We start from the raw sequence: 13,785 nt of genomic DNA, 5'->3' as shown, positions 1-13,785 counted from the left end.
GGTCAGATAGTCCTGAGCTCACCTGGAGAAGATCATTTTAAAATGTGGGAGCCCTTGGGGCCTGTCTCCTTTCCTTCTGGTCTCTGTTAGGTATGAACATCCTCAGGAGATCATTCCCAGTGGTCCCTAGGAGGCTGAGTTAGGGATAGCGATGACCCAGAGCCATTGGCTTGTTGCCTCTGTGTCCCTTTCTAAGCCAGAGAAACTAGTCTACTTTTTGGGGAAGGCTTGAATTCTATCACGGACACAACCAGATGAGTTTTAAGTACAAAGATAATGAAAATCATCATACAACAGTCCTCAGGGACCTGTATTAACGAGGGGATCAGAAGAACTTGTCATTAACACATCAAATGTTCCCTGTATGTTAACTAACTGGAATTAAAAACAAAAAAACCCACATCAAATGTTGGTGGATAAACAGGTTCTTCTAAAAGGGGATGAAAGATTTATAAATATGCTGACTCCACACCTTGCACTGTCTATGAAATTAATTTGCTTTGCAAACCCTTTTTGCCTAGATAACACCAAGAAAACGTGGGCACTTGAATCAGTGGGGGTCAAGTTAATGAGATTTTCCTCTCTGTTAAAGTGGGCTGCCTTGACTTGAGGATGAGAAGGGAAGGGCTCTGTCTCAGATCGACACTTTTGCTAGTTCACTGTCCTACAGACACTTTATGTCACACTTCCAGGGCTCGGTCCTGGCTGTGGGTCTCGACCTCACTGGGACCGGAGCAACAGGTTGGTAAGTGAGACAGGAACATCACGCCCCACTTCTTTCCTGGGTCAGAGTTTTCTGCCGTAGACTGTCATCTCAGACAAGCCCAGGCATGGAGCTGTGTAAGCTATTCCATGCTGGCTCTGGTTCTGCCTCTGAATCTCTTTGTTTAGGATGAAGGGGCCCAGTTGGCCAAAGATTGAGATGGGGAACACAGGGGAGGTGAGGGAAGCTGGGAAGGGACTCCCATTCTCTCTGTCATTGGAGAATGCACTTGAGATAGATCTAGGCATCTCACAGATCAAGTGAGGGTTAGCAGAGGTTAACATCTGGTCCTTGGAAACCTACACCCATGCTTCCCCACGGAGCTTCTTCTCCTTTCCTGCCCTTCTTTCCTCTGGGCTTATAGAGCCTTTCCAAGGAAAGTATGGGGGATTAGGCAGTGTTTCCCCCATCACTTCTTCACCTGTGATCTTCCTAGAGCTGGATTCCTCACCTTTTCCTCCAAGGATGGTGGTGTGACAGGTTGGAGAGCTGGTAAACCAGGAGTGGACTGGTTGGAGGGGGCTGGGAAGGAGCACTTCCACCCCAAGCTATGCCCCTTAGCTTCAGCCCAATGGAGATTGGAAATTCCTAGCACCAGTCATGACTTGACTTGTGGTTACAGAGCTGCTCCTCAAACACACTGTATTTATGTTCATGGAATCTGGCGTATGTGACTTCCACTAATACTATTGTTTCCTTATTCCTGCTGTTTAGCTTGCTTTTAATTTCACTAGCTTATCAAATCCACTTGTATTCACTAACAGATGGCTCAGGTGATTCATTCATTAGTATGTTTTCTGGTTCACCTGAAGACCCACTTACTTCCTAGACTCAACATCTTCACCACCATCGTCACCTCATGATTTCCAACTTCCTATCGTAAGCCTCCAAACCAGGAACCGGCACACTTCTCATACATGGGACCAGAGAGTAAATATTTTTAGGTTTCTAGGCCAAGAAGCAAAATCGAATCTATTATGTAGATACTTACATAACAGACAGAAAACGAATTCCTGCACATTTTTGTTGACAAAATAAAAATTTTTTTAAATTATTATTACAGTTATTGAAGTTATTGAATGTTTTAGTACTATGTCTACGTATGAGGATAGAATTCCTTTTTTGGGGAGGGGGTAGCGTTTTGCTTAATTGGCATTCAATGGTAATGTTTCCTATCATCAAGTGAATTGCAAATGTTCAACTAGAAAAACCATTCCCAGCTCATGGGTTGTGCAAGAGTACACAGTGGCCAGGCTGAATGCACCTGCAGGCTGTAGCCTGCCAATACCTACCCTAAGCCATGACAGATTTAATACGGAAAAAATGGGTCTGGCTGTCAAAGCACAAAACTGACGTTCAATGTCAAGCTAAACCAATGCGCTGATGTCAAGGCCCACAGAATGAATAATGCCAAGGGTGACGCTAATATGAATTATGCACGTTGTGTGATAATGATGTGTCAGTGTCGGTTCATTCACTGTACAAAGGCGCCACTCTGGATAGAGATGGTGGGGCAGGGGGAGGCTGTTTTTGTTGGGGGTGGGGAAGGGAGTATAAGGGAAATCTCTGTATCTTCCTCCCAGTTTTGCTGGGAACCTAAAACTGTTCTAAAAAAAAAAAAAGTCTATTAAAAAGGGCACCGCTGGACAGAAAACTTCGATATCTAGGACCCCTGTGATGTGAGGCATCTACCAAGCATTGCTGTGAGCAGATAACGAGAAGGTCTGGTTGGCAAAGGTCAGGAAGATTGGTGGCCAGGCCAGGATACTAGGCTTACGTGAGCGTTGTGTTGACTAACATCGGCAAAACCAAGGATGTGACATCCAGTTTTCTTTCTTTCTAAGTGCTCATTGAATTGAATTCACAACTGTTGAAATACAAAATATCTGTCCATGTCCTACCTAAAATAATCTTGTGGTGTGTGACCACTATACTTTGGTAAACATGGGTTGGGCCAATATTTTTTGAATCTGACTGCACATTAGAGTCACTTGGGCCCAATTCTAGATCAATTACATCAGAATTTCTGGAAATGGGGCTTGGTTACTGGCACATTGCCAACGTCGCCAGATGATTTTGATGTGTATCCAGGGTTGAGAGCTGCTGGGGCATGGTGGGGTGTCTCCAGAAGCTTCTATTAGGTGTAAAACATATCACCAGGAAGGGTAGCTCATTGAGTGATTTCTAGGGATTAACATCTTTCAGCACACATGATGTGCTGATGATGGGGTGAGATTTGGGCAATGGAGCTCTAAGAGTATATAGGAAGAGGTCACAGGAGAGCCCAGCTAGTGTGCTTTAACAGGCCTGTGGGAGTCCCCAGACAATAAGAGTGCTGCCGGTTATTCAAGAGGTGGATGGGAGTAGAAGGGAGACCCACTAACAAAGAGCTCACTTTGTAACTGAATCCAGTTCACCGAGATGTCTTCTCTGATGCCCTCGGCCCTTGCTCACCTCACATTTGCCAGGGGTCCAGCACTCTCAAAGTTGTCTCTGAGGTCTGGCCCATCGCCCGACGATTTATGGGAGTCAGAATACGAGGAAACGCTATTGAATCGGACCTTGTAGCTCCTGCCAAAACACAAGAAAGCCCATGAGCTCTGGCTTGGAACCCCCTCTCGAGGTCAACACCCCAAAGGATCTTCAAATGACCAGTCCTGTTTCTAGGACCTTCTCTTGCATGTTGAGACCATAGCGCTTCTATGGACTCTTCCAGAACGGATCAACTTACCTTCATCCACCACGATGATAGCTAGCCATCTGCATATGACACCACTTGTCTTTAAAAGGTTTCTGACAACACTTGACTCAGGGATCTTGAGAGCAAGATGGTCAAAATGATTTAATGGTCAAAAAGTCACGAATAGTACAGACCATCCCCTAACCATTAGACCATACTTCCTTGCTTCCCAAATTATAACGAGCATGAAAATCATCCTGGGATGCTGTTAAAGGGCAGATTCTTTTTTTTTTTTTTTTTAAGATTTTATTTGTTTATATGACAGAGAGAGAGACAGCCAGCAAGAAAGGGAACACAAGCAGGGGGAGTGGGAGAGGAAGAAGCAGGCTCCCAGCGGCAGAGCCCGATGCGGGGCTTGATCCCAGAATGCCGGGATCACGCCCCGAGCTGAAGGCAGACGCTTAATGACTGAGCCACCCAGGCGCCCCTAAAGGGCAGATTCTGATTCAGCAGATTTGGGCAGGGCCTGAGGTTCGGGATTTCTAAGAAGTACCCAAGAGATGCCGATGCTGCCGGTCCCCAGTCCTCACTCTGAGCAGCCAGGAACTAACTTGTGTTGTTCTCTAGGGTAGCTCTGTGTATCTATTGACACGTAAAGTTACATGGATTCAAAAGAAACACAGTTAAGGGGCGCCTGGGTAGCGCAGTCGTTAAAGCGTCTGCCTTCGGCTCAGGGCGTGATCTCGGTGTTCCGGGATCGAGTCCCACATCGGGCTCCTCCGCTGGGAGCCTGCTTCTTCCTCTCTCACTCCCCTGCTGTGTTCCCTCTCTCGCTGGCTGTCTCTCTGTCACATAAATAAATAAAATCTTTAAAAAAAAAAAAAAAAAAAAAGAAACACAGTTAAAAATTCTGTGCCTCACTCGTACTAGCCACGGGTCAAGTGCTCAGGAGCCACATGTGGCTAGTGACTGCCATATTGGATAGCACAGCTACAGGGCATTTACACCACCCTAGAAAGTTCTATTGGATTGTGCTGGACAAATCCCATTCAATACTCTCTTTCCATTAAGTTATGGACCTTGGACATTTCAAGGGGCTGTCACATTTCCCATTTTAAGGAAATCGTGGAAAATGTTCGGCACTGAGACATGGCACGAAAAGAGATTGAATCTCTTATTAAACTCTTTTGAAGGGGAAGGAAGATGTCACTGCGACGCAAACCTCAGCACGAGAGGCTCGGGAGCCTTGAGACTTCAAAGAAAGATCCAGTTTCCCTGTTCTCCTCCCAAAGTGGGAAGTGTTGTTCTCCGGCAAGGCAAAAACAAAACACAAAACAAAATAAAATCCCAAGACCAGAAAACAAAACAAAACAACTCCTCCCCAAACAAAAGACCAACACCCAAACCAAAACAAAACGACTCAGCAGACAAATCTGAGTGCAAAAGACAAAAAAAGACATTGCACATTCTGGCAGGCAGGGCTTCTGAGCTGGACGTTCTTCAAAGTTTTCGTTCCAGCATCAGGAAAGTTCTAAATATATGTAAGTGTATTTTCTGCCCTAAAATAGTCTCACATTGAGTCATTTCTGCAAATAAGTCATGCAACATATCAGGGGGCGGCTGTGTTGTTAGTGTGGGAGGGATGGTTAATGCTTGTGGGTTAAAAATAACAGCACATGTATTTGTATGAGGTTTGAGGTTTTTCCAAACACTTTCCTCTTTGTTTTTATCCTTTGATCCTCTCAACAACTCCCAGAGGTGGCTGGGCCAGAGACGGTTTCTCCCCATTTGGCAGATGAGAAAGACTGAGGTCCAAAGAGGTCAAATGCCTTACTCAACGTTGCTTGGTGAGTTAGTGGCACAGCCTGGGTTAGAACTCGGGTCTCCTTGAGACCCAGATGCGGTCTTGGATGCTTGGGCATTGGGCACACACACCCACATGCCCACATGAACACAGGGCATATATATGTGCCCACACGTGCATGAACACGCGTGCACACACACACACACACACACACACACACACTCTACCTCTGCTGGCTGTCACGGGCTGCAGCAAGACCACGGACTCCTGGGTCACCTTGGGGGAGGGGAGGCCCTTTACGGGGAAAGAAACGCAAGGGTTCCGGGTACCTAGAGGGGAGAACGGATGGTGCCCTCTCTCTCCCAGAAGGAGGGGTGAGGGGTAGCCTGTGGTGGTCACCTGGGAAGGGGAAGGGCAGGGAGAGAGAGGACAAAGATGGCCGAGCAGGAGGGATGCAGTTATCCCTTGGGTATGGAAAGTATGTGAGCTTGGCAACAGGTGGTTTGCTAAGGAGAAAACCAGGAGAGGTTTTCTGCGGACCACGGCCTCTAAACACCAGTCAGCGAAGGCACTTGCTTTGCTCCACGCTCGAGGAGGCGCTGTGTTGGTCTCCTGGAAAGACAGCCCTATGATCTTCACTTTACTCCGGACTTGCGGGCTTTGCAAGGGTATTCATGACGCAGGTCACCTTATGAATTAGCTTTAGAGCCTAACCCCGCAGTGGGACACAATTTCGCCATGAACATCTTTTGGCTACAGGCATTTTTTTTTGCCTTATAAGGTATCTTATCTTCTGAACTCAACCTCCATCTTAGCCAGAACTCCACCACAAATATCCGATGGAATGGTTCTAGGGAAAGAAGCTCATTTTCACTGATTTCGAATGTAGGTTTCCAAAGAGGAGAGATAGTAAGAACTGGTGTTTACACGGGGCTCCTGAGTTTTCATAAGATGCTTCCATCTATTTTCTCCTTCAGTCCTTACAAGTTACGAAGTTAAGGCAGGGATAACAAACCCTATTTGATGGAAAAAGAAACTGAGGCACGGGGCAGTGAAGTCAGCCGAGGAACCAAAACATCAGCCCCACTGGACCCCAGACACCCACCAGCTACCATTGCTCACAAATGGACCTCAGGGTCACGAAAACCAGCCAGCACTCGAACGTGAACCCCAGATGCCCAAAGGCAATCTTTAGTTACCTCCCAAGGGTGTAATGTGACCCTGGAGGGTCATTCACTTACTTCCTTTCCTCATGCACGGAGTTGGGGTGCCTCATTTCCATCAAAGCACAGCCGAATTTCTGGAAGCCAAAAGAGATGAGTGAAATGTGAAGCAGGGATTCAGGAACCAGGAAGAGGGTCGGGCATCGAGTGTCACTGGAGGCGGTCAGGGGTTCGGCGCCTGAGCTGCAGGTGCACGTGGAAGGACCGGCTGATTAAGCGACTACAGGTGCCCCCTCCAGCCCCAGCACACAAATCCCCACTGTGGCTTTCTCTGTATAAAAATATTGTCCCCACTTCTCTCATCTGGGGCAGGGATGCCAAGGTCCTGATTGGGGCATCCATTCCAAAGCAGCAGCTCACTCAGGTGACAGAATTTGCACTAAGGATTGGTTCATCAGCGGACACCAAGAGACTGAAGTCTTGGAATTGTCCAGTCTTTGCGGAACGTGGCTCCACATCGAAATCACAGGTTTTTGAGGCTCTGGGAGGATTTGCTGCTGACTGGCAGGTCTAATTGCTGCCCCTCCTCCTTCCCCCTCACCCCCCTCATGGAGAACATGCTAGAACAGGTGAAAGCTCATCTTACCTCCCCATTCTCAGGGGGGTCTCCATTGCCAAAAGTGCTGGTAACCACCAGGACCAGAGTTTCATGTTCCAGGTGTACAATGTCATATTCTTCCATGGACATCACCTAGGTGGGCGAGGGTGAAGGAATGGTGGGGGAGGGAGAGGAAGGGAGAAGATAACAAGGAGAAGAGGTAAGAGAGAACAAAAAGTGAAGGGGGAAGGAGAAGAAGAGAGACAGAGGAAAAAGATGAGCTGTCTTGAGCCATCTCCTTTGGCAGGAGAACCAAAAGTTCTGGGTGTCACTATTTCAATGGGCTCAAGTGGGTAGAACTAAAAGCTTTTTGGCAGTGGGGGACCTTTCTATGGTCAGAGTGGCCTGAAGGACCATAAAGCATCTGGGGGCAATGGTGGAAGGGGTTGGCCACTAATAGAGACAGATCTTGATTGAGATCCTTGGGCTTATACCCAACTGATCCTGGAATCTTCTTGACCACATTTAGACTGGGAATGGCCCCGCTGGCTCTGAGCAGGTCTCCTCAGCCTCCTTGCTAATCCTCCCTCCAGCAGCATGGGACCTGGGCAAATAAGTTTGAGATTCTTGTCATAAGGAAGATGACTGCCCTGTGTCTTAGCACCTCTCGATCAACATTTCTCCAGGTAGGGTCTAGGGAAGCCCGGTTTCCTGAGAGGCTCCCTGAAAATAAAATGAGCCATGAACAAACACGCTTATATTCTAACCCCTTCTCATTTGGAGATTAGAATACAGTGGACCTTGAACAGCGTGGGTTCGCTTATTCGTGGATTTTTTCCCCCCAATAACTACGGTACAGTACTATCAATGCACTTTCTCTTCTAGTTTTCTTAATAACATTTTCCTTTCTCTAGCTTCCTTTACTGTAAGAATACAGTACATAACACATACAATATACAAAATATGTTAAGCCACTGTTCGTGTTATCTGTAAGGCTTCTGGTCAACAATAGGCTATTAGTTAGGTTTGGGGGAGTCAAAGGATATATACGAATTTTCAGCACCCCTGACCCCCATGTTGTGCAAGGGCCCATTGTATGGACTTGCAAATTGAAGGCTCTGAGATTGAACTGTGTTTAATGCAGAGCTTCCCAAACTGACCCCAGAATGTTTTCTCATACGCCCTCTAAGATCTGGCTCTGAGATGGGGTTTCATTTTGTGATTCCTGGACTCTCCTGGAAGGTCACGGGAAGATGGGCATCAAAGTCCCCTGCAATTTATATGAATATGCATGGGCATGCCGATGGGCACCTTGAGATGTGCTTCCCTCCATTCTCAAAGGTTCTTCTCTGTTGACTTTCCTCTCTCCCCTTCCCAACTGTGTTTACCACGAGGGGCCAGGGAACTGGCACTGTCCCCTACCCACCTTGGCATCAAAGGCGTGTTTGAAGATCTCGCACAAGGTTTTAGCATAGGCCTGCGACTTGCCCGTCTCTGTGGCATAAAGGATGGTTGCCTTGACCCTCTTGGCCATTGCCTGCCCCATGAGCTTGGCCGAAAACTTGACGGCTCTGCGGAGAAGAGGATGGAGAGGAAAATGGGAAATGTAGAAAGGATGGAAGATACTTAGGCTGGGGCTTTGGGGCAAGAGCCATGATCCTTGAAATATAATGGGAGAGCACTTACTCTCTTGATCTCTGATGGTTTCAGGGACACTAGAAGCCCGAGTTTAGCACCATATTGACCCCTTTATTAAATCCCTCCAGAGCAACTAGTCATGAGCTAACATGGTTGGCTAGTTTTGTTAGTTTGTTGCTTGGCTGACCAATTCCAGTCTTGAGAACCTTGGTTTGCCATGCATGGTCCCTAGAGATGATCATTCATTCATTCATTTATTCTTTCATTCATCAAACATTTGTTGAGTGCTGAATTATGTGCCAGGCATAGTTATAGGAGCTGAAAAACACAGACAGGTAGCTGTCATGTAGTTTTCATTCTAGTGTGTATGTGTGTGTGTGAGAGAGTGAGAGAGAGAGAGAGAGAGAGAGAGAATCACTAATAAATCACCAGGTATTGAGTGAGAAGGAATTTTAGAGGTTTATAAATCCACGAAGGAAGGACTAGATCAGGCTTCATCTTTAGGGTCTGGCACAGAGCCTGATAGCTAATAGGCACTAAATAAATATCCATCAAAAGAGGGAATGAATTTTAAAGGTGCTGCTCCCACCGAAGCCCCAGGGAGCTTAAATATCAAGTCTACACTCTTTCTGGCTAAATGGAGAATTCAGAACCAGGGTTCCTTCCTTCTTGTCGATGAGGGTGTGGGGGTGGCAGACAGGCAGAGGCTCAGGAATGCCTGGCCTCACCTTCTGAGCCAGATCCCTGGTCCAATGAATTACCTCAGAGTAGACAAATTGCTAATTACCCCCACCTGGGGATTATTGGTGGTAAATCCATTTTTTAGAATAAGGGAAACCGCCCACACTGCAGGAGTGCTCTGGGCTCAGGGGGAGAAACAGAAAAGAATAAAAGGTGTCTGGAGGATTCCCTTTGAATGATCAGAGCATAAAAAAGCATCTATAATTAACTACCATTGTTTCTACCCCACATTTAATAGTGCAATTAATGTTTTAGATTTCTTCCTCCTTTTTCTCCCCAAAACAGTTGAACTGAACTGAAGCCAAAGGCTGCCCTCCCCGAGAATATCTGTGATGCTCTTGTGAGGGAAAGAATGGCTGCTGATGTGTTCTTGTGTGGCCAGAGGATGGGGTGAGGGGGAAGGAGAGAGGGAGGAGGGAGACAGAGGGAGAGAGGCGGGTGAGCCATGTTAAAGGAGACAGGACCTAGGTTCGGAGTCCCTGCAGGACTCACCAGTGCCTTGCTTCTGGGGTTTGTGGCATGGATGGCATCTGCCCCACCTCTAGGGATTGTACTCAGAGTTCTAGACCCGAGGGTGCTGACGGAAGAGTCGCTCACTGCCTACCCAGCTTCTCTGCCGAAAGGTTAATTCTAGGCAGGGGTTTCTGCTGAGCGGGTCAGTGCAGTTCGTTTTCTTTAGGAGAACGCTGGCATCCCCGTTAGATCATCTTGGTCAGCCCCACCTCACTCGTCAGCGGGCCCCTTGGTTGGCCACACATTCTTCAGAAATCATGACTCTTCAGTGGCTTAGCCCAAACCCTCTTTCCCTCCCTCCTTTGCTCAGTGGAGTCTATTCATCTCATTCTTCAGCCCAATGGTCATCTTCTGTAGGAAGCCCTCTCTGACCTCTCAAACTTGGTTAGCTCTATTTACGGCACCACGAATCCTTCCTCGATGGCACTTGCAACGTTTACTGTATTTGTGTGATTCCTGGAAAATGAACGGCTGTGAGCTTTGACAGGAGCAACATTGATCTGGCTCATCAGGCATCACTAGAGCCTAGCACAGTGCCTGGCACAAGGTAGACCCTCTGTATTCATTTGTTGGCCAAATGAATGAATGAATGAACGAATGTGTGATGTTAGAGTTCAGCCCTGGGTGAGAGCCCTCTTGAGTTGGCTCATCCCAGTTCCTCCCACCTCTGGGTTCAGTGACTTTCTGTTAGTAACTTGAAATTGGCCAGAGGGGGAGTATTTTACACCATGGAAACTGGCAAATGTTACAAATCTATTATTATTATTATTATTATTATTATTATTATTATTATTAATAGTACTATTGTTATTATTTTTAGGAGAGCTGGTTTATCAATATGCCATTGCTTCCAAGACAAGAATTTAGGACATGGAGGTGAGGAATGTGAGGCTGGGAAGGAAAAAAGTTGAAGCGACATCCACATCTCAGACTTGGAGGCAAAGAAGGCATGAGGGGGTCAGAGAAGATGGAGAAATCACGTCACATCACATGAGGGCTCAGAGGCGCAAGCACCTGCCCGGCCTCCTCTTCTGGGGTGCTCTGAGTTTGGAGGCACTTCTACCCCCCCCCGCCTCCTTCATGAGACTTACTCCGCCAGCTTCTTGAAGCCGATGGCTCGCCGCTTTGTGGGGGTCCCATTGGTACCTTTCCACACGTGGGTGTTCCAAGGCTCAGGCTGGGAAGAGAGGACCATGGTCACCGCAGTGAGGAGGTCTAGCTCCCCCTGGGGGACGCTCAGGACTTCCTGGGTGCTTGCGGCTGCCCAGCTATGTCCAACCTTCAGCCCTTGAAGGGACTGATTCTGCTGGCGGTGACCACAGGGGTCCTTGCACAGACTGGCTGGCCCAGTCTCCCTGCGTGGTCCTGCTAGACCTTTCCACTCAGCCCCTGATCCCTCTCAAACACTCTCCTGGGGACCCCATTAGTCTTTGAGCTAGAGCTGTGCCGGCCAATATGGCAGCCGCCAGCCACATTGGCTCTGAAGCCCTTGAGTGCCAAAGAGCAAGTCTGAACTCGGACATGCTTGAAGCAGAACACGCATCCCAAATATTGAAGATTAGCACCGAAGAGGCAGGGAGGGGCAGGACCTGGTATTCGAAGGAGGGGGTGAGCCGGTAGTTGAGCATCTCCTGGTGGAAGACCGGGGTGATGCTGCCAGACATGGGGGGCACGATCCACACCCAGTCGGCGGGGCAGCCCCCCCGGCAGCGGTATTCATTCTCCATGTGCTTAATGAAGGACTCGGTGGCAGAGTGGTGGTCAACGATGGTCACTTTGTCAGTCTGTGGGAGGAGAAGGGACAGGGAGTCAGGAAGGAAAGGAAGCTGGGGTGTTTCGGGACTCCCTTCCCCATCGAGCAGCGTTTCCCAGAGGGTGGTCCTGGAGATGGTGTTAGGCAGCGTAAAGGGACACTTTGCATGTCCCTCTCAATTATACCCAGGGGAGACTCCCCTTTTGGTGCTAACCCATTTTTAATGCCTCTCTTGCCACTTTTTCTTTCTCCTTCCTCCCTCCCCCCCTCTTCATCACCAGAGAGAAGAACCTCAGGCAGCATTGAGCCGGAATTTAACAACTCTGTGTTGTTTTCCTTGTCTTTATTTGCTTATTAATTTATTTAATATTATAATTACTTTCTATTTATGGCAACTGATACTGACCCTCCATTTATGGTGCTGATATAAAATCCTCTTAAAATAAAAAAATTTTTTTTTAAAGATTTTATTTATTTATTCGACAGAGATAGAGACAGCCAGCGAGAGAGGGAACACAAGCAGGGGGAGTGGGAGAGGAAGAAGCAGGCTCATAGCAGAGGAGCCTGATGTGGGGCTCGATCCCATAACGCCAAGATCACGCCCTGAGCCGAAGGTAGACGCTTAACTGCTGTGCCACCCAGGCGCCCCTAAAATAAAATTTTCTAAGTACTAAGGAGGAGTTTATTAAAATTGAAACACAGAAATCGCAGTAGAGGTGGGCGGACTGCGTATCTGGGTAACCACCCCCAGGGCCCGTTCTGGTCGGCCGGTCTGGATTTGCACCTTGTCTAAACACTGCTTTCCCTCTCTGCCCACAAACCCCTGCCCCTTTCTGCATCTTCCCTCCTCAATCACTCATCCCGCTCACATCTCTCCTATCTCTGGCTCACCGGTCTTCATACCTGTCCCTCATTCCACTGAAGTAGGCTCCATCCTTCTCAACGACTCCTGAAAACCTCAAACCTCACTCCTCCATGCTCGAGAGAGAAGAGGGCACTTCCTTCCCTCTCATCCCATCTTAACCTGTCTCTTCCCTGGGATGTTCCTCCGTGTGCCCATTCTCCCTACACCTGACATGGAGGCCCATGGTCCGTATTCACATCTATCCATGACTTGATCCGTTCATTCTACTGTGTGTGCCTTCCATGGATGTCTAGGAGGGCCTAGCTTCCCAGACTTGCAGCCCCAGAGGATAGAGCTGGTCTCTATTACAGACAGTGATCTCTAGTCTATAGTTTTCTATAGACCTCTGCCTGGGAGAATGCCACCCTCGCGTAACTATTAGCAGTGTCTTCCTTTTGCTCTAAAAGCATCATGGTTTAGGTAATAAATTCCACAGCTATCCTATGTAACACCACCTGCCACAGAGCCACGCACTGAGGGGGCCCATATGCTTCTGATAACGAAGATGAGTATTCGTGTCTGTTATGTGATAGTCTGAACCCCAAAGGGGTGGCAAGACACAGAGGCTGCCTGCTGTCCCAATTCTAATTGATCCTAAGCAACAAGTCCCAATGGCCCTCCCCCATCTATTCATCTCTTCCTCAAATGGTCTCCACCCAAGATCCAAAATGGAGATCAAGGCATGTGTGCTGGAAAGCAGATCTTGCTGGGGACAGATTTCCCCCCACCCAGTAGCCAGGTCTCTTGACCTTCTGCTCTAAGCCTCTGGAAGGTTTTATAGCTCCCCCTGGACACCTGACAACAAGGCTGTGTGCCCTGTGCTACCTGGAAGCTGTAGAGAACAGCAATGTTGATTTCCACCAGCGCCTGATCCTTCCACAGGGAGGATGTCTTCCTCATATCCAAGTTCATCTTCTTGGCCACTTCCTGAAAAAGGAAGGAAACAGACTCGCAGGCTGGGCCACTGCTGGAGAGACACGGCTAGCTAGTGTCACTGATGAATTTCTTTCCTAATTAGTCAACTCATTACCAGACTGATGAACTCACTCAAAAGACTTTTCTATTGAGAACATACTGGTAGCAGAAAACCAGAGAGACTTGGGTAGCCCTTTTATTTTTGGGCTTACCTTCTAGTGAGGGAGAGAGACAGTTATTATTGTGACGAGTGCTAATCCCTAGGGAGAAAATAAGACAAGGAAAGAAGGTGAAGAGGCATGGGGTGCTGGAC

At 47.9% G+C, this 13,785-nt stretch overlaps 1 protein-coding gene across 3 annotated transcripts in view; it reads right to left on the bottom strand.

Annotated features, from left to right (window-relative positions):
* NOS1 (nitric oxide synthase 1) overlaps nt 1-13,785 on the bottom strand; it is a 170,751-nt gene that overhangs the window by 23,246 nt on the left and 133,720 nt on the right. For 2 of the 3 annotated variants that reach the window (XM_087857307.1, XM_087857308.1), the window contains exons 11-18: nt 13,383-13,484; nt 11,490-11,684; nt 10,992-11,077; nt 8,435-8,579; nt 7,057-7,161; nt 6,489-6,547; nt 5,475-5,576; nt 3,218-3,334 (exon numbers count right to left, since the gene is read on the bottom strand). In XM_087857307.1, coding sequence (XP_087713433.1) covers nt 3,218-3,334; nt 5,475-5,576; nt 6,489-6,547; nt 7,057-7,161; nt 8,435-8,579; nt 10,992-11,077; nt 11,490-11,684; nt 13,383-13,484 — 911 coding nt within the window. The remainder of the gene's footprint in view (nt 1-3,217; nt 3,335-5,474; nt 5,577-6,488; nt 6,548-7,056; nt 7,162-8,434; nt 8,580-10,991; nt 11,078-11,489; nt 11,685-13,382; nt 13,485-13,785) is intronic. The other variant, XM_087857309.1, reaches the window with a different exon arrangement.

Source organism: Ursus americanus, chromosome 30 (assembly GCF_024610735.1).
Source record: "Ursus americanus isolate L20-20 chromosome 30, mUrsAme1.1.p, whole genome shotgun sequence".
Classification (NCBI taxonomy): Eukaryota; Metazoa; Chordata; class Mammalia; order Carnivora; family Ursidae; genus Ursus; species Ursus americanus.
Note: the sequence above shows the minus strand (reverse complement) of the source record. Positions and strands in the feature narration are given on the sequence as shown.